General features: G+C 38.0%; 1 protein-coding gene across 2 annotated transcripts; it reads left to right on the forward strand.

Annotated features, from left to right (window-relative positions):
• Positions 1 to 1,839: 1,839 nt before the first annotated feature.
• Positions 1,840 to 25,036, forward strand: NTMT2 (N-terminal Xaa-Pro-Lys N-methyltransferase 2). Of its 2 annotated transcripts, XM_012444558.2 has the most exons (5): positions 2,086 to 2,138; positions 15,109 to 15,257; positions 17,636 to 17,811; positions 22,673 to 22,922; positions 23,644 to 24,378. In XM_012444558.2, the coding sequence occupies exons 2-5, from the start codon at positions 15,179 to 15,181 to the stop codon at positions 23,913 to 23,915; spliced, it is 777 nt and encodes a 258-aa protein (XP_012299981.1). In that variant the 5' UTR covers positions 2,086 to 2,138; positions 15,109 to 15,178; the 3' UTR covers positions 23,916 to 24,378. The 2 variants fall into 2 exon arrangements, with proteins under 2 accessions (XP_012299979.1, XP_012299981.1); XM_012444556.2 differs by lacking the exon at positions 15,109 to 15,257 and having other exon boundaries at positions 1,840 to 2,138; positions 23,644 to 25,036.
• Positions 25,037 to 25,918: the final 882 nt, after the last annotated feature.

Genomic DNA, 25,918 nt, shown 5'->3' on the forward strand with positions numbered 1-25,918 from the left:
GGTCATGAGGGTGGAGCCCTTATGAAGGGGATTAGTGCTCTTATAAGAAAAAACACAAGAGCTTGATTTCACTGCCTGCCATGTGAGCACACCATGTGAAGTGGGCAATCTGCAAATCAGACAGAGGGCCCTCACTAGATACGGGATCGGCCAGCGCCTTGATCTTTGACTTTAAACCTTCCAGAACTGTGAGAAATAAATGTTTGTTGTTTAAGCCACGTAGTCTGTGGTAATACGTTAGAGCAGACTGAACTAAGATAGGGGTCACCTTAGAAGCTGCCTACCATAATGTGTGCATTTGTGTATATTAGCATGTGTATATGGATGGGCAGGGGTCTGTGGGTACACATGGCATAGGGCCAATAGTGTAATTGAGATCTTACATATTTTCCTGTTAGGAACATTAGGGGAGCAAAACAGTAATCATGGTCCCTGTAGGGAACAGATGGAATTCACAAATTGGGAATTTGGACTGGTTTAATAAAGGGACTGTTTACAAATATGTGGGCAAGTACAAGAAAATTACAATGTGCCAGGCACAGTGGCTCATGCCTGTAATCCCAGCACTTTGAGAGGCTAAGGTGGGCGCGTCACGAGGTCAAAAGATTGAGACCATCGTGGCCAACGTGGTGAAACCCCTTTTCTACTAAAAATAAAAAAATTAGCTGGGCGTGGTGGTGCATGCCTGTAGTCCCAGCTACTCGGGAGGCTGAGCAGGAGAATCGTTTGAACCCGGAAGGCGGAGGTTGCAGTGAGCTGAGATCACACCACTGTACTCTAGCCTGGCAACAGAGCAAAACTCTGACTCAAAAAAAAAAAAAAAGAAAGAAAAGAAAAAGAAAGAAAGAAAAGAAACGAAAATTACAAGGAATCGGGCTTGTCACCTGTCGCATCACTCTCTCTGGGCCTCAAGCAGTCAGGTGAAGGAAAAATGAACACAATCGGGAGAGGATATTTGTATGAGAACACCCCTGTCAGATGTATGACCTTCTGTTAAAGGATATGGTCAGCTCATGGCATCTCCAAAGAGAAGGTGTCAAGGAAATAAATACCTTGACCTCATTTTCCTCCAGTCTCCTCCTGGCACTATCCATTGGCTAAAGCCAACCAGAAGCCAGAGGGCAACGGAGTCCACTGATGTAGGACAGCCTCCTGGGGAACACATAGTAATGTGTGAAGAGTGAACAGTAGATCTGGAGGGACAATCAGAAGATACCCAGTGCAGAAAACAAATGCACTTAAGAGTAAAAAATCATATCCATAGCAGGCAGAGAGGAAGAAACAGGCTTACGTGAATAGTTGTTGTTTACAGCAAGCTAAATGGAAGAGTTTGCTGACAGAGAAGGACATTTAACACCAAAACAAGCTTTCAAATAATTGCCTCTCTTGAAGATCTTTCAAAATATGAAACACATACACATCTCTAAAATGATTTGGGAGAAACCGTACTGATGAAAGGAGCATGGGTGGCTAAGATGACTTTGAAGGGTCCTTGTAACTTGAGGATTCAGTGTTCTAGCAGCAGTGATGGAAATTAGGGAACAAGATCTCCTGCAAAATATTCACAACTCTTTGAAATGGAAATTAGGCTATTCCAATTTAGAAATCAAATTAAGGCAAATATTCAGGGTGTTAACAGGCTGTGCTCTTGCCTGTTTGAAGTGGCGGCTAAAGGAGAGAGGCATGCTTTTTCCTGGATGAAGCAGGATCTCTTTCAGCCTGTTTTCATCTTTACTTAGCACCTGCTGGCTTGGAGTAGTGTTGCCCAAGCAATCAGACAGGGGGATGTGCCAAGAGCCTGACCTCCCTCCCTCTGTGTGCTGCTCCTCCTCCTCATGCCCCATAACAGCCTGTCCTGATATAGATGGACAGGGGACTGGTTTAAAATGACAGTCTCAAGTTCATTTAGGAAGAGAAGGCTAATTCAAAGAAACAGCAAGGCAAGCTTCCTTTCTCTGTGGGAATCATTATTATCCCCTTTGTCATGGCCCACCTGGGAGCCCATTTTGCCTTTAGATCCCGCTGGCAGAAGACCGACGATGAACTTTGTCGACATAGCATGTCTTTTATCCTTCACAAAGCCATTCGCAATGACTTCTTTCAGAGCTATCTCTACCTACTGGAAAAAATTCCCCTGGGTAAGTGAGTCGGAGCTACTAGATTAAGAAACGAGAAATGACTGAAGGGATTGTGTGAGGTCATGGGGCTTCTAGAGGAGAATTTAAAACAAGGACACTTTTCAGATAAAAACTCCACAACCAACGTCAATGGGCTGAAATGTTTCAATGGAATTCTTTCATGGAGAATACAAAGATTAAGTGCCTAAAATAGAATCAGGACTTTATTTTGGGATTTCCATGCACCCTCAGGCACCATGATTTGCTTCTCTGGGTGTGTGTTGCCTGAGTATCAGGCTTATAAAAACTCAGACATGTTTAATAGTTACAAAAAATTGTAACTGGGCAAATTTGATAACTCAAAGATGAGAGTATTAATGCATGAATATATTGAATAAGAGTTAAAAAGAAAGGCTGAATAATAGATCAAAATGTGCTTGGGTATGTGTGTGTGCTTGTGTACACACTTACAATCCTCTCTGGCCTTCTTGAATCACAAGAATAGTCAGAGAGCCTAAAAGAAGCAGATTTCAGCTTGGTTTTTGAACATTAAGAGAAAAATAGTCTGTCTCCATTTTTGTGATTTCCTCTAGTTTTCAGAGAATTGGACGATAGAGCAATGAAAAGCTTATCTGGTTTGTCTGCTCTACTTTTCTCAGCCTCTGTAAAAGCAGTTACTTCAGGGCACCCTAAATAGCACTGGAGGAAATAACTTACCATTAAAGAGTAAAGTACCCTTCTCCCTTTGATTTATATTTTCCCCCAATGAAAGCAAGAAGACTGTGTATCAGCCAGTCTGTTTTCTTAAGGTCGTCTGAAAGCCCCATTGTGCACTTGATGTGGTCAGGGTTTCCAGCTGTGGAAGCAGCTACATAATTCTTTGTATTGCATTCAGGCAACTGAATGTTAGCGGCCTACTGAAACCTCTTATTGTAAATCCATTTATGAGGAATCTTTAATTCTAAACATGCAAATACCTTCATCTCATATTTATATAACTTTCTTATAAAACTTTTTTACATCTATGACTTAATTTGTTTCTCATAGTCATACTATGGAAAAGATAGGGTAAGTTATCTTTATTTATTTTCCTGTCTACCTTCCCTCCTTCTTCCTTCCATTTTACTTTTTCAAATGAGGGAAATAAAATTTAGAGATGATGATATTTAATCTAGATAGAGTAATACCAAAGTAAAGACCAAAGTCCAGGGCTTTTTCTGGTAGACCACACTGCCCATGAGTAATTCTTTTAGGACGTATAATACATCTCATCCATATCCAAAAGGAAAAAACCTAGAGCAGTGTATGTGGAAGGTGATGATGTTCTAGTCACTTTATATACTAGCAGGGCATTGCTTTTCTGGAGACTCTCTTCAGGCCATACCTCAATAAGAGTAGCCTGGTAGCCTTGGTTTCATTAGACCGGAGAAAGATATCAATTACAATGGCTAAGAAGAGAGTCATTAACAGGCAGATGACTGCCAAACTTTAAAAATATTTACTAGAGAGAAAAAGAAGTTACCTTTGAAAGCAGCTGAAGATGAATTAAAAAGTTAAATATAATAGTACCTTCTGAAAAGCAGATGAAAATTAATTTGGCACAGTGGACTATAATTTATATTTAGCCTCAATCTCTTTTTTATCCAATAAAATCATCTTGATTTTGTGTTTTTCTTCTTTGTAAATATGCTAATGGTTTGCCAATAATTTTCACCCTTTAAAAAACATGTTAAGGCAAAGTTTTTGACAAAATATTCCATGGAAGTCCAATGTAAAATACAGGAAAAAGTGAAACTTTCCTGCATAGAATTGGGGGCAGGGTCCCTTTCTTGGTCTGTTCTCTTAGACTTACCAGTGTCTCCTGAGGCACTTCTATAATACCTGTGAGGTTCCATAAACACAGTTTGAAAACCATTACTCTATTCCAAGCCAACACTGCCTTCATTTTACTGATTTGCAGCTTTCCATAAATGGGCATTGCTTATTTGCTCTGACCCTGATGATTTTACCGTAATCAGTTTCCCCTGAGAGTCACAGAGCTAGCCTCGTTCACAGTACCTCTTTGATGATTAGAAATTGAGGGCTAGGTTAGTCAGTATGGACTGGGATATGCTGCAATAACAAATTAACCTTGGAATCTTGGTAGCTGAACACATAAAAATTATTTTTTTTCTTGCTATCATTTTCAACATGCATTATTGGAGGTGGAGGGGAGATTATATTCCACATAGGCATTCAGGGATCCAGGATGATAGAGGCTTTCCCAGCTGGAACATCAGTAGTCACCAGGCAAGGAAAGAGAGCAGCCAAAGAGAGCAGCCAAAGTTTTGTCTACTAACTCTTAAATACTTCAGCCCTAAGGGACATCTATTACATCTGTTTAGAATTCACTGACCAGAACTACAAGAATGTTGGGCAATATGAAGGGAGCACAAGTATATCTGATCACTAGCAAATGTTTCTGCCACAGGGAAAAATACTGTATTTTAGAGATAAAAATACCAGACAGTTCTTATTTTTTATCAATTCAGTCATATTCAATGTAAGAGACATTTATGGAATTTCATTATTGTCAAAATACTCTGCATTAGAAAGGATTCCATTCTTCAGGATTTTATAATGTGATAATGGATGCAAATCTACAAATAATTGTGTAATCCTTTTACACTAAGGGTGCAGGGAAATCAGGCTGTCAGTTCTGTGAATACTTAGATTTTTACAGCTTTTTCCTCTAATGGCAGAAGCCGAATGTTCAGAAATGAATCTGCCTGTAAGTCTTATCTGCCAGTCCAACTTTTCTTCAATTAGAAAGCATCCCTTAATCCTTGATTCACTCATTTAAACTTCAGTTTTTTTTCCAGGAGGTTATAACTTATATTTATGGAATGCATTTGCATGTATTAGTTTACCTATTGGACTCTCATTTCCATGAAAACAGAGACTCACCTATTTTTCCCTCTTCTGTATCTATTTAGCATTTATCATGGTTCCTGGCACATAGGAAAAACTCAATAAATATTGGTTAAATGAATTAAATGGCTTTTTACTAATAATTAATTGCAGATTAGCAAAGTTCTGAGTTCAAATTTTTGCATTGTTACTACTAGAAAACTAACCTCTGCAAGTTACTGAAGCCTCTGAGTATAATTTTTCTTAAAACTGTAGCAGAGTTGTTTGAAGGATTAAATGCAGGTATATATGTAAAAGTCGTTCTCCTCAGTAAATATTAGTTTCTTTATTTCCTTCTGCTGAGCCAGGCCTCTTTCAAAGTCAACATGTAGCTTTCTCTAGAACAGGCACTACCAAAGACAGTAAACGTAATTCAAAGTATGAGAGTTTTCAGGCTGCAGTATTAATTATGTTTTTCAGTCTCAAAATAAAACTTAGCCAAAAGAGATGCTTCCTCCCCAGCTCTGTTGAGGTGTTTTAGAGTCAGCTTCCTCTACTCTTGATGATTTCAAGACTTCATAGAAATGAAAATAAAGCCCTTCTTTCAAAAAGGTTAGGGAACTTCTCCTGTAAGGTCTGCACAGAGAGTTTGTTGTTTGGGGTAATTATATGGAAAGAATGGTGGCTAACCAGACTCTTTGATTCCTTCTTTCCTTCCTTCCTTCCTCTCTCCAACTGCCTATAGTAGGCAGCCAGTCTCACTCCAGCACACTATGTGGTGACATTCATTCATGGGGAAATCTGCTGAAACATCCCTAGCAAGCTTCAGAGATTCATGGAACAGCAAAGACATACATACTAAAAATCTCCAGTGGAAGACTCAGCTATGCTGTTGAACATAACAGATCTTCAGAAAGAACAAGCCCACCATTGTTCTCAGTGTTTTGCTGAGAACAAGTATATCTGATCACTAGCAACTGAGATATATTATCTCAGTTCATTTTCATAACATCCCTATTCAGTGCGCTGTTATTTTTCCCATATTATATTTGAAGAACTGATACCCAGAGGAGTTAAGTAACTTGCCAAAGATCCTATGATGGTGAGCTGAGTAGCAGGATTAGAACCCAGGTGATCTAACTCCATGATCTTTTTTTAAGCACTGCATAATACAATGTAAATGAAAACTTAACTAATGTGGGCAGCAATGGAAGTTTTACCATATTTTATGATTTGACAGGAATAGAGAACAAACATAGCCTATGAAGAGCAGTGGCTTTCTATTGAGATAATCAAGACAGGCAGGCCAATAAGTAGGTTTATATAATTTAGTTACACCAACCAAATTTCTGTTAGAAACTTGGTGTGAACAAATTTCCCAAAAGTGGCTATTCATGAGCCAACAGGAAATAGAACAGGAAAACAAGTTAGTATAAACCTCCAGTGTGTATACCAGTGCTCAAAGGGCCCAACTGGAGATGTCGTGATAACATCTCCATGTTCAGTAACAATCATTGAGGGATAAGTTAACACTCAGCGATTCTTCTAGTGCGATCCACATTTCTGAACACATAGAAGTCAATGAATATTCATTAATTATATTACTGAGCAAACTCTATTACTCTCAGACATTGTTAAAGCCTTAGCCCAACTTCATGTGTAGAACAATGGTTCCATGTGAATTAACAGAAAGACCAGGATGCTTTGCATTTAAATAGGCACATGCTAGGACCTGGTTATAGTGTTTCTTTTCTATGTGATACTAAGTTACCAAGTCTTTCAGATTCTCTTACTCATCTACAAAATGATGATTCTAATTCTAGTCTTATAGAATCATTGTTAAGATTAAGAGAGATAATGTGAAGAGATGACACGAAAGTACCTAGCATAATGCCTGGCACATAGGAGGTATCCTCTCTTGCACTGATCTCTTTTCAGAAGAATCAGTCTCTGAGAAGGAAATTAACTCTGGCTTTTAACTTTGATGGCAAAGATGTAGATTGTTTAGCTACCCCTTTGCCATCAAAGTTAAAAGCCAGAGTTAATAACATTTCCTATAAAGCACTTGGAACTTCCAGAATAAAACTTACCATACAGCTATTGGTATTTCAAAAATTTATTTCGTTCCTTTGATAAGCACTGCTGCACAACTCCTTGCACAGTGATACATTTTCAAATGTTTATCGTTACCTGTGCAAAACAAACGCTGCAAGACCATTTTTTCCTCTTTCACGCAATGAAGAAAATATAATTTTCCTTTTAATTTAGCAGATATATTTTTAGGTACAGAGTATGAAATGGATGACCTATAGGTTTTCTAGTTAAGTGGACCTAGGTTCAAGTCCCAGATACATGACTTTCCAGCTGCTTAACCTTGGGCAATTTAGTTAACCTCTTAATGCTTTGGTTTCTTCTTCTGTGGATGGGTATATAATGTTTATCTTACATATTCAGTTTGATATAAATGTTTTACATATGTGTTACATGTTAACATGTTTGATCAATGATAGTTACTATTTTTTAATTATTTGAGTATGCCTAATTGGGAGGACAGGTATTTCATAAACGATACCAAAGGTGTGACTTACGTGCGCTTGAGTCAGTTAAGCCCTATAACCATTCAGCTCTTTGTTGAAACTATATATTAGTCAAACCAAAAAGCCAGTTTTTATTCCATGAACATTCAAAGAAGGCCCGTCATAAAGTTAGCATAATGTTAAGTGCTAGGGTTACAAAATAAATAAGATACAGCCTCATCCTGAAGAGTTTAGTGTAGGAGAGAGACCTACACAAAGACTTTTTAAAAATGTGGTAACAGAATGATAGAGACCACTATGAAATTCTACAGAGATGCAAAGGAAGCATGGGGACTGCTGAGTCAAATCTCATCATGAAAAATCTGTCTTCAGTATCTCCACTTGACTTCTGGCCTTCTCAGATTTAATAGTAGTCAGAAAGAGAGTTCAAGAAAGTATAGAGAGTTAGGAAGACACTCAGCACATAGGTAGGGGATAGATCTCTTGCTGAATTTGAGAAAGTAGATTGTCCTTCCCTAATTTAGAAGTCAGGAAACACTAAACTAGCCCTCAGTAGAAAATAAAAAAAGCCCCATACAACTTTTAGAATAGGCATATAAACGAACAACCAGTATCAGCCTTTCCAAAAATATATCCAGCTAGTATCAAATGGCAGTATTAAACTCATATATATTATTAACTGGATAAAAAGTCAAAACCCATCGGTATGCTGTATCCAGACCTATCTCACATGCAACGATACACAAAGACTCAAAGGGACAGAGGAAGATTTACCAACCAAACAGAGAGCAAACATAAATAAATAAATAAAAAGCAGGAGTTGCAATTCTCACCTCTGATAAAATAGACCTTAAAGCAACAAAGATCAAAAGAGGCAAAGAAGGACATTACATAATGGTAAAAGGATCAATGCAACAAGAAGAGCTAATGATCCTAAATATACACGCACCCAATACAGGAGCACCCAGATACATAAGACAAGTTCTTAATGACTTATAAAGAGACTTAGCCTCCCACACAATAATAGTGGGAGACTGTAACATCACATTGTCAATATTAGACTGATCAACGAGATAGAAAATTAACAAGGATATCCAGGACTTGAATTCAGACCCAGAACAAGTAAACTTAATAAACATTTATAGAATTCTCCACTTCAAATACACAAAACACACATTCTTATCAGTACCATATCACACCTATTCCAAAAGTGACTACATAATTGCAAGTAAATCACTCCTCAATAACTGCATAGCATTTCACAGGTTTAAATGAAATATTGGTTGGTTGCTTGTTTGTTATTTTCTTCCCTTATTCCTTCCTGTCTCCATTGTCAAGCACAATTATTGGCATAAAAGAGGTTTTCAATTCCCATTTTTAGACTGCATTCTAGCCTGGGCAATAAAGCAATATGCCCGTTCTCTCTCCCTCTTTCTCTTCCTTTTTCTTCCTCTTGTTCATTCTTTTTTTTTCTTTTCTTTAAAAAAAAAAAAAATAGAATAGGCAATGTCCTATTTTAGAGATAAGAAACACCAGACACTTAAAGCCTACAGGGAACAAGTAAAACCTAGAGGGTTTCTCTGCGCAATTCAGAGACTTGGTAATGACAGCTTTCTAGTATCCTGGAACATTTAAACCTTGGATTTCACCAGAAACACTGATAAATTCCCACCTCTCCCCACCCACTGTGGGTGAAAAATAGAATGAGGAGGGTAGGGGTAGCATTTATTGAGCTTCTACTCTAGGTTAAGCACCATACTAGGTGTTTTCACATGCATTATCTCATTTAATAATCCTATCAACCTTGTGTGATAGGTTCTGATATATTTGAGATATCTGTCCCACCCAAATCTCATGTTGAAAGGTAATCCCCAGTGTTGAAGGCGGGGCCGGGTGGGAAGTGTTTGGGTCATGAAGATGGAGGCGGGGCCGGGTGGGAAGTGTTTGGGTCATGAAGATGGAGGCGGGGCCAGGTGGGAAGTGTTTGGGTCATGAAGATGGAGGCGGGATCAGGTAGGAAGTGTTTGAGTCATGAAGATGGAGGCGGGATCAGGTGGGAAGTGTTTGGGTCATGAAGATGGAGGTGGGGCCGGGTGGGAAGTGTTTGGGTCATGAAGATGGAGGCGGGATCAGGTAGGAAGTGTTTGAGTCATGAAGATGGAGGCGGGATCAGGTAGGAAGTGTTTGGGTCATGAAGATGGAGGCGGGATCAGGTAGGAAGTGTTTGGGTCATGAAGATGGAGGCGGGGCCGGGTAGGAAGTGTTTGGGTCATGAAGATGGATCCCTCATGCCTTGGTGCTGTCCTTAACAATAATGAGTGAGTTCTCCTGAGAGCTGATTGTTTAAAATTGTGTGGTACTTCACCCCACCTTTTACTCCCACTCTTGCCATGTGATGTGCTTGTTCCTGCTTCACTTTTGCCTATGAGTAAAAGTCCTCTAAGGCCTCCTCAGAAGCTGAGCAGATGCCAGTGCCATGCTTCCTGTACAGCCTGCAGAACTATTAGCCAATTCAACCTCTTTGTTTTATAAATTACCCAGGCTTAGGTTATTTCTTTAAAGCAATGCGAGAATGGCCTAACACAGACAACTGGTACTGATGAGTAGAGCATTGCTCCTGAAATGCCTGAAATATGGAAGCAACTGATACCTGAAAATGTGGAAGTGACTTTGGAACTGGGTAATGGGGAGAGGTTGGAAGAATTTGGAGGGCTCAGAAGAAGACAAGATGATGAAGAAAAATTTGGAACTTCTTAGAGTTGTTAAATCATTGTGACCAAAATGCTGATAGTGACATGAACCGTGAAGGCTGGGTTGCTGAGATCTCAGATGGAAATAAGAAACATCCTGGGAACTGGAGTAGAAGTCACCCTTGTTATGCTTTAGCAAAGAGCTTAGTTGCATTGTATCTGTGTCCTAGGGATCTCTGGAAGATTGAACTTAAGAGTGATGACTTAGCATATCTGGTGGAATAAATTTCTAAGCAGCAAAACATACAAGATGCAGCCTGGCTGCTTCTAACAGCTTAACCAAGATTTGGAAGCAAAGAAATGACTTAAACTTGGAAATTATATTTAAAGGGGAAGCACAGCATAAAAGTTGAAAATTTGCAGCATAGCCACGTGGCAAAGAAAGCTTTTGCCGAGGAAGAATCCAAGCAAGTTGTGAAACCACCTCTTGCTAGAGAGATTGGCATGACTACAAGTGAGGAAGGTGCTAATAGCCAAGATAAAGGGGAACAGGTCTGGAAGGCATTTCAGAGATCTAAGAAGCAGCCTCTCCTATCACAGACCCAGAAGCATAGGAAAACTGAATGGTTTCAGGGGACCAGGCCCAGGGCCCTGCTACCTGTGCAGCCTCAGAACACTGTTCTCCACATCCCATTCCAGCTCTGGCTGTGGCTCAAAGGGGCCCAGGTGAAGCTGAGGTGTCTGCTCTGAAAGACAGAAGTTGTGAGCCTTGTTAGCTTCCACATAGTGTTAAGCCTGTGGATGCACAGAGTGCAAGAGTGGCAGAGGCTGCCAAGCCTCTAGATTTCAGAGGATATATGGGCAGTCCTGGGCACCCAAGAAGAAGCCTGTTGCAAAGGCGGAGCCCCCAAACTGAGATAACCTTTACTAATGTGGAAGAGAAATGTGGGGTTGAAAGTCCCACACAGATTCCCCATTAGGGCACTGCCTAGTGGAGCTGTCAGAAGGGAGCCAACTGCCTCCAGACCTGAGAATGGCAGACCCACCAGCAGCTTACAACTTCAGTATGAAATAGCCCAGGAGGGGAGCTGCCCAAGAGCTTGGGAGCCCACATCTCATATCAGTGTGCCCAAAATGTGGGGCATGGAGTGAAGGATTATTTTGGAGAATTCAGATTTAATGACTGCCCTGCTGGCTGGGGTTCAAGCTTGAGAAGAACCTTTAACCCCTTTCCTTTGACCTATTTCTCCCTTTTGGAATGGGAATGTTTACCCAGTATCTGTATCCCCATTGTATCTTGGAAGTAAATGACTTGTTTTGATTTTATGGGCTTGTAGGTGAAGGTACTCATCTCCACATGAGACTTGCAACTTGAGACTTGGGACTTGAGTTAATGCTAGAATGAGTTAAGACTTTGGGGAACTACTGAGAAGTGAATTTGAAATGTGAGGACATGAGATTTGGAGGCCCAGGGCAGAATAACATGGTTTGGATATTTGTCCCACCCAAATCTCATGTTAAAATATAATCCCCAGGCTGGGTGCAGTGGCTCATGCCTGTTATCCCAGCACTTTGGGAAGCTGAGGTGGGTGGATCATCTGAGGTCAAGAGTTCGAAACCAGCCTGGCCAACATGACAAAACCCCATCTCTACTAAAAATACAAAAATTAGCTGGGCATGATGGTGGGCACCTGTAATCCTAGCTACATAGGAGAATCACTTGAAACCAGTAGGTGGAGGTTGCAGCGAGCCAAGATCATGCCATTGCACTCCAGCCTGGGTGACAGAGCAAGACTCTGTCTTTAAAAAATCAAAAAAATGAAAATAATCCCCAATGTTGGAAGTGGGGCCTGGTGGGAGGTGTTTGGGCCATAGGGACAGGTTCCTCATGGCTTGGTGCTGTCCTTCTTGTGAGTTCTTATGAGATCTGGTTGTTTAAAAACCCCACCCTTCCCCTTGCTCCTGCTCTGCCATGTGACATGCCTGCTCTGGCTTCACTTTCTGCCATGAGTAAAAACTCCCTAAGACCTCCCCAGAATCTTCGGAGATGCCAGTGCCATGCTTCTTGTACAGTCTGCAGAGCCATGAGCCAATTAAACACTTCTTTTTTTTATATAAATTATTCAGTCTCAGGTGTTCCTTTCTAGTAACACAAGAAAAGCCTAACACAGGTATCATTACCTCTTTATAAGGAAAAAGCTGAGGCTCACACAAGTTATGTAACCTCTTCAAGCTCATAAAACAAATTAGTGTCAGAGCTGGCAAACAAATCCGGGATATCTTACTCCAACTTTTTCCTTCCTCCCTCTTTTTCCTTTTCTTTCTTCATTCTCTTCCTTCCCTCCTCTCTTCCTTCCTTTTTTCCGGTTTTACTGTTACTTCTTTAATGGCTAAATTGAGAAGGGCTCACCTGCAAATCTCTTTTATGGAAGGTCTTACCCTTCATGGGGGCATCTACTAATTGGGTTTTTTTTCCTGTTACAAAGGCCTAACTTGATCAAATATTATCAGACCCAAATAATTTCAAAATTACTGTCTAAACCTAATTTACATATCTTTTGGAGAATTTTAGATCAATTTTTAATTGACAAACAGGTGTAACAGCTGGAATACATAGGCATTTAAAAATAGCTATATTCAACCATTTAAAAAAAGAAGAAAGGAGAGAGGATATTCAGCAGAAATAAGCATGTAGCTATCAACAAAAATTCCTGTTTGTCAGAAAGTCTTCATTTTATTGCCAACTTGAATAATATTGCCTTGAGCTGTTGTTTCTATCTCTGACACTGGATCAATACTTCCTTTCAAGTCTAGATTAAGATTTTGAGTGAGCATTCTGTTTTTCTCAAAATTTTTATATCGAAAACAGAAAAAGTCATCAAATAGCACATTTCCTCAAAGTAAATTTACTTCTTTGCATCTTAGAGTCAGAAGTTGAGACCTTAAGCAACAAAATTCTTTTGTTACCTGCAAAAGATATTCTCAAGGGAGGCATTAGAAAATTCTGAATTTTCTCCAGATAATTCACACCATGTGACATTTCTTTCCTGCTGATTTTTGTTTTTGATAACCCAAATCAAAAGTACACTTCATGGTTAAGGTCTTTTGGAGTCTTCTTGCTGCTACTTGCAGGCATCTGCTGCAGGCCAAAGCCATTTTTTTGTACTATTCTTTGAGCATGCAGCCATATGAATTAACTCCCCTGTGCTAGGTTGTAATCTCCATGAGAGAGATTGAGCTTTATGCTTATTTCCTGAATGTTGTATTAGGGCTTAACAACTGAATTATGAATAAATTGTCTTTCAATGTAAACTCTCTTGGATATTAACCTTTTCCCAAAATTTCATCTTTATTCTCCTTCAGAGTAAATAAACTTGTACTCTATTTTTCTTTTCACTACAAGTAACCAGTTGGAAGGTCCTTGGGAATTCAACTCAAAATGTAGGTCAAGCAATAAATACTACATTAAATCAAAAACAAATAGTGTCTAGTTTTTGTCTTGAACTACCCCAAATTTCACAGAGACACTGCAACTTTTTAATTAGCCAGTATATATATTTCTATAGTAAAAAGCCATGTGCTGGTGAATTATCTGAGTCAATATGCACAATTGCAGAAGCTATCAGGAGGGGAGAACCTGGGGCTGAACATGACACCTCATATATCTTTTTTTAGTGAAATGCTGCTGTCAATTAGGTGAAAATGAGAACTCAAGCCCATAACCATAAAAGCCCACCTATTGAGTCTGATGCCTGCTGAGATTGGCATTCACTTGTGGTCTAAATGTTGCTAGCATAATGGACCATTCCTATTTCTAGATGAAGGGTTTTAATAGACTGCACCAACCAGTTGACTTAAGCAGGTGATGATGAGTGTGGCTGCTTTGCTGCTTTGGTTGGATCAAAAGAGCCCTGGGCTATGGCTTGCCAATGATCTCAGAGCAGCATCCAACCCTGGGCAGCCTCTGTGAGCTGTGATTTCCTAGCCTGATTTTCTGAGGCATCCAGAATTTGGAACAGTCATATTATTGGTGATGTCTGATTTATAAACACTTACTAAGCCACTTGCTGTGTACACAACACTTTACCAAGTGCTAGGGAAGGGAGACTGGTGTAGGTCCATGGTTCTCAATGTTTTTGAACATAAGGACCATCCTTTTAATGTTATATTTTCTCAATTAGTAGCTAATTTGTGTATAAAATGGCAAAAAAGCTTCTATGTATTTATTAAAACTTTAAAAATATTTGTATTTTTAAAATCTATGCATAATATTAATATGCATGAAGGATATAAATAATATTGCTGGTCTCTGGAAAATAATGTACTACATGGAAACTGATTCTTGTTCTTGTTATCCCTTTCAGCAAATTCATGGTGATTCAGGGTACAAACATTGGCTCCAGTGTCTCCAAGTTGGAAAATGCCCATGTAACTCCATAGATGGAACATAGTCATAGTAATATAAGTGGTGATTTTTAGATTTTTAACTTTTAGAATCAAATTTGGAACTATGTAATTGTTTGATTCTGAACACTGTCCCATGTGTTAGTCTTAGGATTATTTGAAGAAAAATGCTCTTAGTTAAAGTGAAATAGGTATTTTTCTTTTTGATTTTTTCTACTCAAATTTATGCCATATTTTGGCTTGCTTCATGCCCTGATCATAACATTTTTGAACCACTGTATATTTTTCTTGGAGCTTTCAATTATCTTTTATTTTTGGTGGTTTAGATTACAAATATGTCTTCCTTAGAATATTTCTAATATCTCCTTGCTTCTTGCCTACTCTATTGCCTTGGATCTAGCTCATTCTACTTAAAGATATTATTTTTGAAGCCTATGCTTTGTCTTGTAATATAAACCGATTTCTTTCCAGATTTGATACATATCTGTCATTTTGGGATTTCTTTTCCTTGGATTCCTGGTTAATTACGTCATCTTTCGTCATGCATCTTCTTTTGATTGTAACCCTCATTGGGCTGGAATATAGCTTCAAGAATCTTCTGAAGAATGAATCTATAGGAGGTAAATATTCTTTGACAATTTGACTGGGTATTAAATTTGATTTCAAAAAATTTGATCTCTGAATATTGGTGGCACTGTCATTGTTTTCCAGTATTTCTGATGAGATCTGTGATATAAGCCTGATTCTAGTCTTATGAACACAGAGTTGCCAAATAAAATACATGATGCCAGCTAAGTTTAATTTTAACATAATCATCAAATAATTTTTAGTGTAAGTTTTTACCCTGGGATGTGTAATATTTCAGGAATACTTATACTAATAAATTATTCATTATTTGTCTAACGTTCAAATCTGTGTGTCCTATTTTTTTTCCTAAATCTGGCAACCCTGTTTGAAGGTCAACCACTCTTTCTCCTCTAAATGACTTTTAGATCTTCTTATTACTCTTTCTGTTTTGAAATGTCTTAAAGATGTGCTTAAATGTGGCTTTAAAAAAAATCTATGCAGCTCAGCACTTTGTTGGATCTTACAGTTGCTTTCAGCTCCAAGGAATTTTCTTCTATTACTTTCTTTAATGATTTTCTTCCCTTCATTTTATTAGTTTTCTATAATTCTAATTAGCTTGACGTTGGGCCTTCTGAATTGCTTATGTAAGTCTAGTCTTCTTAATTCTGTTTTGCAAATCTGTCTTTTTGTTTTATGTTCTGGAAATTTCTTCAACTTTATATTTTAAAATTTTTGGTTATCAAAACTTCAGTTTCTAAGAATTCTTTATTGTTCTTTTAATTATCATCTTCTCAGACTCTTATCTTTAATTTATGGATGTGCCTGTTCTCATATCTCTTCAAAGATAATGTGAGGTTTTTGTTTTATTTTGCCTTAAATTCTCATCTATTTCTGGAACTATTTTTGTTTTCTCTGAGTTCAATTATATTTATCTGAATCTTTGTTTTTCAGGATGCTACTTTATTCTCATGTGTTTGCAGATCATTGTTTATCCACATTTAAGAATAAACAACAAGGTAAATGATTCTAGGCAATGGATAGGCTTTCCTTTGTTTTGTGCTTGTCCCCTAAATAGAGAGGAAGACAAGAAGCCCTACATGTGCAGGTAGATTTTACCAGACTCTGACGAGTGGGAGTAAGTGATAGCACTTGGAGTCTTCTACATGTGAAAATGAGCAGTGTCCTAAAATTTTAATGCTAACTGGTCCAGCTCTTCCTAGGCAATGTATCTATTCTTTTTTAAGACACATTTTCCTTTTCTAGGATTACAGCTGTGCTGTCTGTTGCTTTTAGGAGGGTGCACTTGTCTTTTCACGTGGTTGTTCTCTAGACAGAGTTTTGATTAATGCTTTTTTTTTTTTTTTGGCTTTCATTCTCATTCTTACACTTGCCTTCCTGTTGATTCTAAGTCTGGAATGTAATTTCCTCTTGCGACTATTTTGGTCTGCAAATTCTTTAGCTTTGTTCCATCTGCTTTTTGTTTTCCAGAAATTTATTGGAATCATGAATCCATCAGTGAGATCCTCTCATTTTCCTCACTATTATGGGTTTAGTGTTTTAAGAGAATTCTCAGGGAATATTGGGAGGGAGAGAAGACAAATGCATGTACTCAGCCTACGATCTTGAACTGGAAGTTTCATCCTTTAATCTACTGCTTATCATTTTATTATGAATGTCTTCTGATGAAAATATTCTATATCTGCATGGGTGAATTTTGGTTTGCAAAACACACTTACATGTACTGTCATTTATTCTTCAGAAGTTGGAACACATATTTTTCTCATACATTTTTGAAAATAATGAAATGACAAACTATATGTGGATGTGCCTGGCATACTACCTAGTCAGAATGGCTGCACAATAATATTATGTCTCTTGTTACTAATTTATTTTCACAATGTAGAGCTCAAGGACATTTCTGTAATATTGGTATGAAGACATATTTGGATATGTGTTGCTTGAAAAAGATATAAAAACGGTTACCCGTACCTTATGATTAGAAGTAATTTTTTCATTAAACTTTATTATAAGCTTAATGAGAAATTTCTCAGAAAACATTTGGAGCTCAGAGATAAAATTCACCACAAAATTGATGACATTCTTTATCTTATTGTAGTTAACACTGTTAAAAATTTTAATACAGTGATATAGCTATGGGCTTATTAAACTAGTTATTAAATCATGAAAATGCTACATAATTGTCATTTATAGATGTAATCTCTGAAGATCAGAGGAGATAGGAAGTTTTCCCAGCATTACATAGCATGTAAGCCACAGAGCCAAAATTCAAACCCAAATTTTTTGACTTCAAACCAGTGCTCTTTTAACCATAGTACAAATTCATAGGCTTTTTAAAAGGAAATGCAATGCATAAGGCTAAGCTTTTAAATCTTATAAATATTAATAACTATTAATAATGTTTCATTTGCAGTGAAATTGTATGCTTTAACAAGCCAAGTCATCAATGGTGAGATGCAGTTCTATGCCAGAGCTAAACTTTTCTACCAGGAAGTACCAGCCACAGAAGAGGGTATGATGGGAAATTTCATTGAATTGTCCAGCCCAGACATCCAGGCCTCTCAGAAATTTCTTAGAAAATTTGTTGGGGTGAGTTATTCAACTACAGCTTGATGAAAAGGCAAAGTCCTTGCAAACATTGAGCTCATATTCCTCTGTGTTGTTACTTAAGTCACGACTAAGCTATATGGTTCAGTCAAGAGTTCAGCCTGAAATCCAGTTTTAAGATGTTTAGAAAGGATGAACTATTTATGATATGATAAATGTCGTATCACTGGTTTATCCCACTTGGCATTTCACCCTCCTATTGCCAACCAATCTTACATGCTTCAGAGGAAGGTGAATTAGCAGTGCTGATATAAAATTTGGGAATAAAGAAGACATCTCTTTTAGAGTCTCATAAACATTTGATACTCAAATGATTGATGAGAGATCATGCCCTTTGGGATCTTGGATTGACTTATTGATTCCCTGTAATAAAAATGAGATGTAGGAAGGAAATACATGAGTATGTCCAGTTTAAAAACAATGAAAGTAGAATCCTTTTATACTATTTTGTATACAGTTTTGATTTTACCTTGAAAGAATGTTATCCTTTTGTAGTCTTGCATTGAGTCAACCCTTACTTCCTTACTTTCATATCATATGAAGACAAACAGTATATTGTAGGGGTCAAAATTTTGGGCTTTAAGGCCATCTCAGTTCTTCTACTTAATGTATAAGCAACTTTGAGCTTGTTACTTAAATGCACCAAGTGTCAGTTTTCTCACTTATGACTAGGGCACAACAATAGAAGCTACTTCACAGGATAATGTGGAGATCAAACAAGATAATATATGTCAGGTACCTGTTTTAGTGCACAAAATTAGTACCCAATAAATCTAATTTATTGCTATTACTACTAATAACAGGCTTTCATATAATGTATTCATTGTATTTTGAGGAACTTCATTTAGTTGTTAGAAAAGACTTAACCCCCAAGATAAAGTTGCTATTAGTTATATTAAGGATGCAAAGGTCTAGTTGGTAACAGGTCTTGTTCCAATACATTACAAAGTCATTGGTTTGAAATTTGGAGCCCATTTTACTCTAATAAAAGAAACATAAACATTAGGCCACGGGGTTAGGTCATCACCTGATTTAGTAGCAAAACATCAATATCTCTAGCGTTGAGGTGAAGTTCACTTCAAATCCAATCTTCCTGGAGCACCCAGTGTGTGAGTCCAGAGCCTGACAGTAGAAAAAATGTGATCAGGATGAGGTATCTATGGGGGCCAAAGTGTCTGGACATCAGCTTTAACCATAAAAGACTAGGAAGTCTAGGGATGAAGACCATGGATATTTACAGGTTAGGTTAACTTGGAATATTTCTAAATCAGTGCTGCTGACTGGTTTCACTGAATGCTGGTCCTGAGAGAGTCAAGCTGCTAAGCATTTTAGAAGCATTATCTCATTCATGCCAATTCTTGGAGATAAGTGCTATTATTAGCTCTGTTTTTACAGTTGTGGAAACTGAGGCTTGAAGAGGTTAAATAAGTTGTCAAGATTACACAGCTGGTAAGAGACAGAACAGGGAATTAAGCCCAGCCAGGTCTGCCTGACACCAAACTTCCTGCTCTTAATCACAACATATTTTTTCCATTTGAAGCTAAGAAATCCTTGCTTTATTTATTTATTTATTTACTTATTTATTTGGTGGACCATAGACCTCAACTCTCCTCCAGTCTGGCTGAAAGCAATCCCTCCTGCTTGCCTCATGGTGAGGCTGACTTTGATCCCAAAGTATTTCAGAAGCTTAGTTAGTAATCCAGCTGTCTTGTCACTCTGTGTGGAATGCCAAGCTGACCACAGGGATGCTGGTCAGACAGAGCCCATAAGCACGCCCACAGACCTGGGAAAGGAAACAGCCTTGCACTAGCATATTTATGTTGGAAAAGAGGCAGCCTGCTCCTTTGAAACAAATATAAGGAGTCCTTCTTAGTAGACAAGGCTCATTGTAAAGCTGTGACTTCTAAGTACAAATACAGTCCTTTTTAAGGAATGATATTTTGGTAATTTGACCTTCACACCGTAATCTGCTAGATTAGCATTCAGGTCAAGATACAAAGAGTTAGGGACTATGAGTATCTGACATGACTCATTCTTGTGTCAACTGTGAAACGAAAGATTGTTTAATTTGAAGTTTTGCTTTCCTTTCAACACAGTGACACGAGACAGTGGGAAAAGGTGTTTAAACTAGTTGCAACTGTATTTACTTTAGCAAATAAACAAATGATACCAAGATGATGTCAATGCTATAGTCAATAACTTTCCTGTTTTAGCCTTCTAGTGAGTGAAAGCAGTAATTCATAAAAAGTCATCAGTATTTATTTGATGGTATTTATTATTTGACATTTCTCAGAGATTGGATAGCTAAAAAATCTGGGTCTACTAACTTGTTATATTTTATAGTTTTTATAGTGACACAAGGCCCTTTCGTTTTAGGTTTTAACTCCACTGGATAAACCTAAAATAATGTTCTTCAAAAAAAAATACATAAGCAGAATCCAAACTAAACTGAAATTTCTAATAGTGTTTTACTAGTTTATATGAACTCATAAACACGGCATAATAAATGAAAATAACAAAATGGGTTGGGCACAGTGGCTCACACCTGTAATACCATCACTCTGGGAGGCTGAGGGGGATCACCTGGGATCAGGAGTTCAAGACCAGCCTGGCCAACATGGTGAAACACGGTTTCTACTACAAATACAAAAATTAGCAGGGCATGATGGTGCATACCTGTCATCTGAGCTACTGGGGATACCTAGGAAGGAGGATTGCTTGAACCTGGGAGGGGGATATTGCCGTGTGCTGAGATTGCGCCACTGTGCTCCAAGCTTGGAGACAGAGGGAGATTCCATCTCAAAAAAAAAAAAGGAAAAAAAAGACCGTCTTGTTCTGAAATCACACATTGTATGTAGTTCTAGTCATATTCATTCAAGGGCATCAGGTTTCAATACAGTCACAGTTTCAGGTAGCCATGGTGTCCAAAAAAGTTCATGGTGCTTTATTATTCCAGGATTCTACTTCTAAAACCACTTTCTGCACTAACGAGAGCAACATGATCAATAGAGGCTTTTAGGGCCAAGTAATAGAAAGAAAAATTTGAAATGAGAATCTCTTATTAAGCACACACGTTTTTAGTAAAATCATTGCTAATAACTTAAAATAATTTCTCTATATACTGCTGATTTTTTTATGTTATGAATTCACCTAGAAGAGGCTTCTTTTACATGATTCATGCCTAGGCCTTCTTCTGAATTAGTTCAGTCTAAATTATATTTGAATGTGACATGTGGCGTAGTGTTAAGTAGAAATGGCAAATGCATGGCAATATACTACCACTTCTTCTCATGCTCGAGACAGACATCACTAATCAATCATAGATCTCTTTTCTGCTGAGTCTAAATGAAGTCTTATAATTCTTTTTAACACAGCATTAGACAGACACTACCAAGGGAATCAGAGTTATCACTTGAGGTGACATCCCTAATGTAGAACTGGCTTTGGATTCAGACAGTTCCTATTTCAAATTCTAATTCTGCCATTGACTATGAGATATTAGAAATCTGAGTTTTCTCATCTCCAAAATGAGGATAATAATCTATATTTTGGAGTTTTTTTATCATAATTATTATAGCTAAGAGCTTGTTATGTATAACTAATCATTGTGGCTATTATTACTTCATTTGAAAAGAAGCTACAATTGCTTTACTTTTTGGTCTTCATTGTACTTTTCTAGCATAACGAAGGCCATTTGGGTGACTGGAAAGCTGCTTTTCTGATGTTTCCCTCTGTTTGTACTTCACCTTTGATCCTTAGCCAATTTTTTTTTTTTATTCTTAGTTCCTGAGAAATCAAGAGTAGGCTTTTCCCTTGAGATCTTGATTGGCAACTTCAAGTATCTTGTTACTGTAATTTCTAACACAAAACCTTTTCAGCAGCTATCCCAATTATGACCAAATAATTTAGAACAGCTGAATTTTCATAAATCAGAAAAGTTTTTTAAATTTTACAGAAGCAAGTTTGAGAAAGTTTGCTTTGGCTGATTTCTCCTTACCCCCACCACCTTCCAATTCCCTCACCCCCAGTTCATTAATGCACAGACCTACTTAAAAAACCATTTTTAGAGTTTCATGCCCAATAAATCTTGTAGTTTCTGGTACCAAAAAAAAAACCCAGAAAACAACCGTTAGCATTAAAGGACACAAGGAAACTTTGCTGAAACTACCCTTTATCCATGTGAACTTGCTGCGTGCCATCAGGGCTGTATTTGAAATAAAATCCTGACTTGAGAATGGAACAGTTAGCATTGTCCAGCTCAGGTTTCCAAACTTACCATCAACCCAAGAGGATTAGGTAATTCAGAGCCTTCAAAATTAGCTTAGAAAAGATAAAATTCAATTATCCCAAACTGAAATGTTTCCACTGAATGAATCCATAAAGTAATTTTAAAACTCAGAAAGGTTCTTACTGCTCGGTTCTCTTTTGCTTACACGGCAGTAATGTATAGTGCAGAACCATTTAGCTGTGGATTTGTCTCAAATTTACAGTCATTAAGGTTTTCATAGGGCTATCAATGGCTCATTTTTTGGAGAAAATTGCCAAGTATTTAAATCTAAGATATTATTTTTAAAAATCTCATTTATAATTATTTGGATAAATAAATAAAGCAGAACTGGAAATGTTTCAATATTTTTTGAAAAGATAATTGAATGTATATCTTGATTGTCGTAGTGGGTACATGGCTATATAAATTTGTCCAAAATCGTCAAATTGTACACAAAAAATGGTACATTTTATTGCATGAAGTTTACCTAATAAAGTTGATTTAAAGAGGTAACTAGGGTGTGCAAGTTTCAAGGATGGTTCTCTGCACTTGAGGTATCAAGGTGCCTTTCTGCAGGGGCCTGGGAGAGCTGGAACAGACTGTGCCTTGGACTGCGGCTCCGGGATAGGAAGGGTCAGCAAACACGTCTTATTGCCTGTTTTCAACAGTGTGGAGCTGGTGGATATGACGGAATCTTTCCTCCTTGAAGCCCAGAACTATCTGCAGATCAAAGGTGACAAAGTAGAAAGCTACCACTGCTACAGCCTGCAGGAATTCACACCCCCCTTCAGGAGATATGATGTCATCTGGATTCAGTGGGTCTCTGGTTAGTCCTGCATGGTTTTGCCTCTGCTCTTCTCCCCTTCTTAGCCAGAGAATGAGAGCACAAGGGAAGAGTTAGCTGTAGTACTACGAGCACTTAGCTAGCCTTATGTGTCATGTGAACTCCCACAAAACTTTGATCCTCCAGATTTCTCCCCTGACATTCTCTGTACAAGAAAATTACGTTTCTCCTAGGATTTATGTTGGTTCTTGAACCAACCTAAATGGAGCGAGTGCCTTTGGACCAACCTAAATCCCCGAAGAAATGTAAATACTTGAAAAAATTTTAAAAGTGCAGTCAAAAAGGTTAATCCCCATTTATTGGCAGAACTAGACATTCTTAGATTTAAATCTCCAGGAAATGAGACAGCATGAATTTGATTTTGGAGTATGCGTGTGTGTCACACAAAGAAGTGGTTATAGAGGGGTTCTCCAGGGGACATGGAGGGACTCGTGGGGTAGACAATAATTTATCTCAAGCCTATGAAGTTGACAGGCTACATAAGATAATGAATTTTATAGACAGGGGACAGGGTCTTCTCTAAGAGGATATGTGTCCTCTTATCTAAATTTTCAAAGCCTCCTGTAACTAAACGAGGCTATTAAATCACTCCTGAATGAGTGAACAAATAGTCTCCTGATTCTTAGCTGTGTTCTTCCCCACTCATCTTCCATCCTCTCCACCATTTCATCCTATTTTCCCATTCACCTGGTCCCCCTTGTAGGGCACCTGACTGATAAGGACCTTCTTGCATTTCTTTCCCGGTGCCGAGATGGCCTGAAAGAAAATGGCGTCATCATACTGAAGGACAATGTGGCCCGTGAGGGCTGTATCCTCGATCTCTCTGACAGCAGTGTGACTCGGGACATGGACATCCTCCGGAGCCTCATAAGGAAGAGTGGGCTGGTGGTGCTGGGCCAGGAGAAGCAGGAAGGCTTCCCAGAGCAGTGCATCCCCGTGTGGATGTTTGCACTGCATAGCAACAGACACTCCTGAAAAGCAGTGCGAATGAATGATGGACTGCGCAGTGGTGATTTAGGACGGGGTTGCTCTCCTTCCAGGTGCCCCTTGTAGTACAGATAGGGATGGAGGGAGAAGGGATACAATGTATGTCTCAAAATTATTTATGATATAATAGGTACATGTTTTCAGTAATGGTATCATGCACATACTCTGATGAGATATGCACAAACTCGGTGGATTTTCTGAAAAAAGAGTGAAATATCAGGAAACATGCTTTAAATCTGCTTGCATATATCTAAATTGTACAAGCATGCATGAAAACAGAAGGCATAAAAGACAGCTTGCCTGAATCAATATTTGTAAAAATTGTCTTTCACAACATCCTAGGCAAAAATGGTGTTTTTTTTTCATCACAAGATGACATTAGCATTCTGTGTATCAAGGAAAACAAATAATTTAGCTTTTGGGGTTGTTCAAATAAAGCATTTGTATACTCAAAAAAGAAACAATCTCGACATGTTCCACACTGTCTTGCTTCCTGATGATTAGTATTATAGAACGTTCCAGGGGAGGTGGGGGGATGGGAGAAAATCTAGACTCCTTTCCCCCCTTCACGTCCGCTACATTTTACTTCCTTCCTCTTTGGTCCTACTACTTCTCTTGAACAAACATCTCCATCTAATTAGGAAGCCTCTAGTCAAAATAATCTTGTGAAAACAAGTCCATTATTTAATTTTGTCTTTAGCCTTTCTCTTGGCAGAAAAGGTATTTTGTTTCACTTTCTATTTTGGGTCAGTTTTACTACCCAATGATGTAATATGCATGTAACTTGGTAACACAAGTCTGCATTACAGTGATGGGGGAGTGTCTCCTTTCAGGAGAAAATGCTGTGCCCTGAAACTTCAGCCTTTAACATATAAGTAAATGTCATTGATAATCTAATTTTAGCCTCTGGTTTCCAACATTGTTGCTTCATTGCAGCCGCTCCTGGTCTTGATTGATGTGCAAAGAAATGGACAAGGAAATAATGAAACTGAAAATTGAACTAGCTGGATTTATATGACATTGGTTTAATTAAAAATAATCTAAAATTATTTTTAAAATACAATTCAATTTTTATTAGCAGAATGCTAAATATAACTGCTGTTGTCTTTAAAACACTTCAGCATTTCACATGGAAGCACATATTTGTGTTGATATGTATTGAGTCTTCCATGAAATGCAAATAATCAATTTAAGTAAAGAAGATCAACTACATGGATATGCTATCATCATAAAAAGTGTTTTTCAGGTGACAGCTCTAATTTAAGAGGAAAACAATTATGATAAAACATTTAATACCTTGCTGTAGCTTTACCTTGGTAGTTTCATTTAGTGTGCTGGAAAATTATGTCACCTACTCTGCTCTTGGCACCTTCCAGCTGTATGTTATTTGCCATGTTCTAGGGTAGCATGCCACGCAGAATCTTTGACAAGCAAGCCAGGGACCAGAACTAAATCAAATGGTAAACCATTACCCAACAGACTAAGTGCAACAAAACAATGGTACTAAGTGCAGCAAAACAGTGGTTTCAGGCCTTTGTAATTCTTAGAGCAAATTAGCAGAACCTTCTTTTTAGGCCCATATTGGGAATTTTCTATTTCTTTTACACAAGTGACCATAATTCTCTTAACTCTTGACTTTCTGCTTTGCCAATATTCATAAGCTGATTGACTGACATAGTTGTGCTGTGGGCTATGTGCTGTGGGTTATTCTCTGTTCTAGGCTTCTGAGCTTATGGAGGAAATGACATAATTTTCTTGCAGATACTGGTATATGATTTTCAACTCAATTGGGTCATTGAGATTGATCATCATTCCCTTTTCTCATCCTAAATCACATACTATTTTCCTTAGAAATTTTTCAGGTTTTTATTGCTCTTTACAATTTCCCAATTCCGTATCTCTGCTTAATTTAACTGAGAAAGTAGACACTGGGAGTAAATCGCATCAACACCCCCTTTCCCCTGACCTGGCCTTATATTGTTAATAACAGG

The sequence above is a fragment of the Aotus nancymaae genome, unplaced genomic scaffold (assembly GCF_030222135.1).
Source record: "Aotus nancymaae isolate 86718 unplaced genomic scaffold, 86718_ANA_hifiasm-v0.15.2.pri h1tg000108l, whole genome shotgun sequence".
Classification (NCBI taxonomy): domain Eukaryota; kingdom Metazoa; phylum Chordata; class Mammalia; order Primates; family Aotidae; genus Aotus; species Aotus nancymaae.

Excerpts from the sequence above, each read along its gene's own strand:
- NTMT2 (XM_012444556.2), top strand. The coding sequence starts at position 1,985 with ATGGCCCACCTGGGAGCCCATTTTGCCTTTAGATCCCGCTGGCAGAAG. Across the intron at positions 2,139-17,635 it reads ACTGGAAAAAATTCCCCTGG|TGAAATTGTATGCTTTAACA; the intron begins GTAAGTGAGTCG and ends TTTCATTTGCAG. Across the intron at positions 22,923-23,643 it reads CTGGATTCAGTGGGTCTCTG|GGCACCTGACTGATAAGGAC; the intron begins GTTAGTCCTGCA and ends TCCCCCTTGTAG.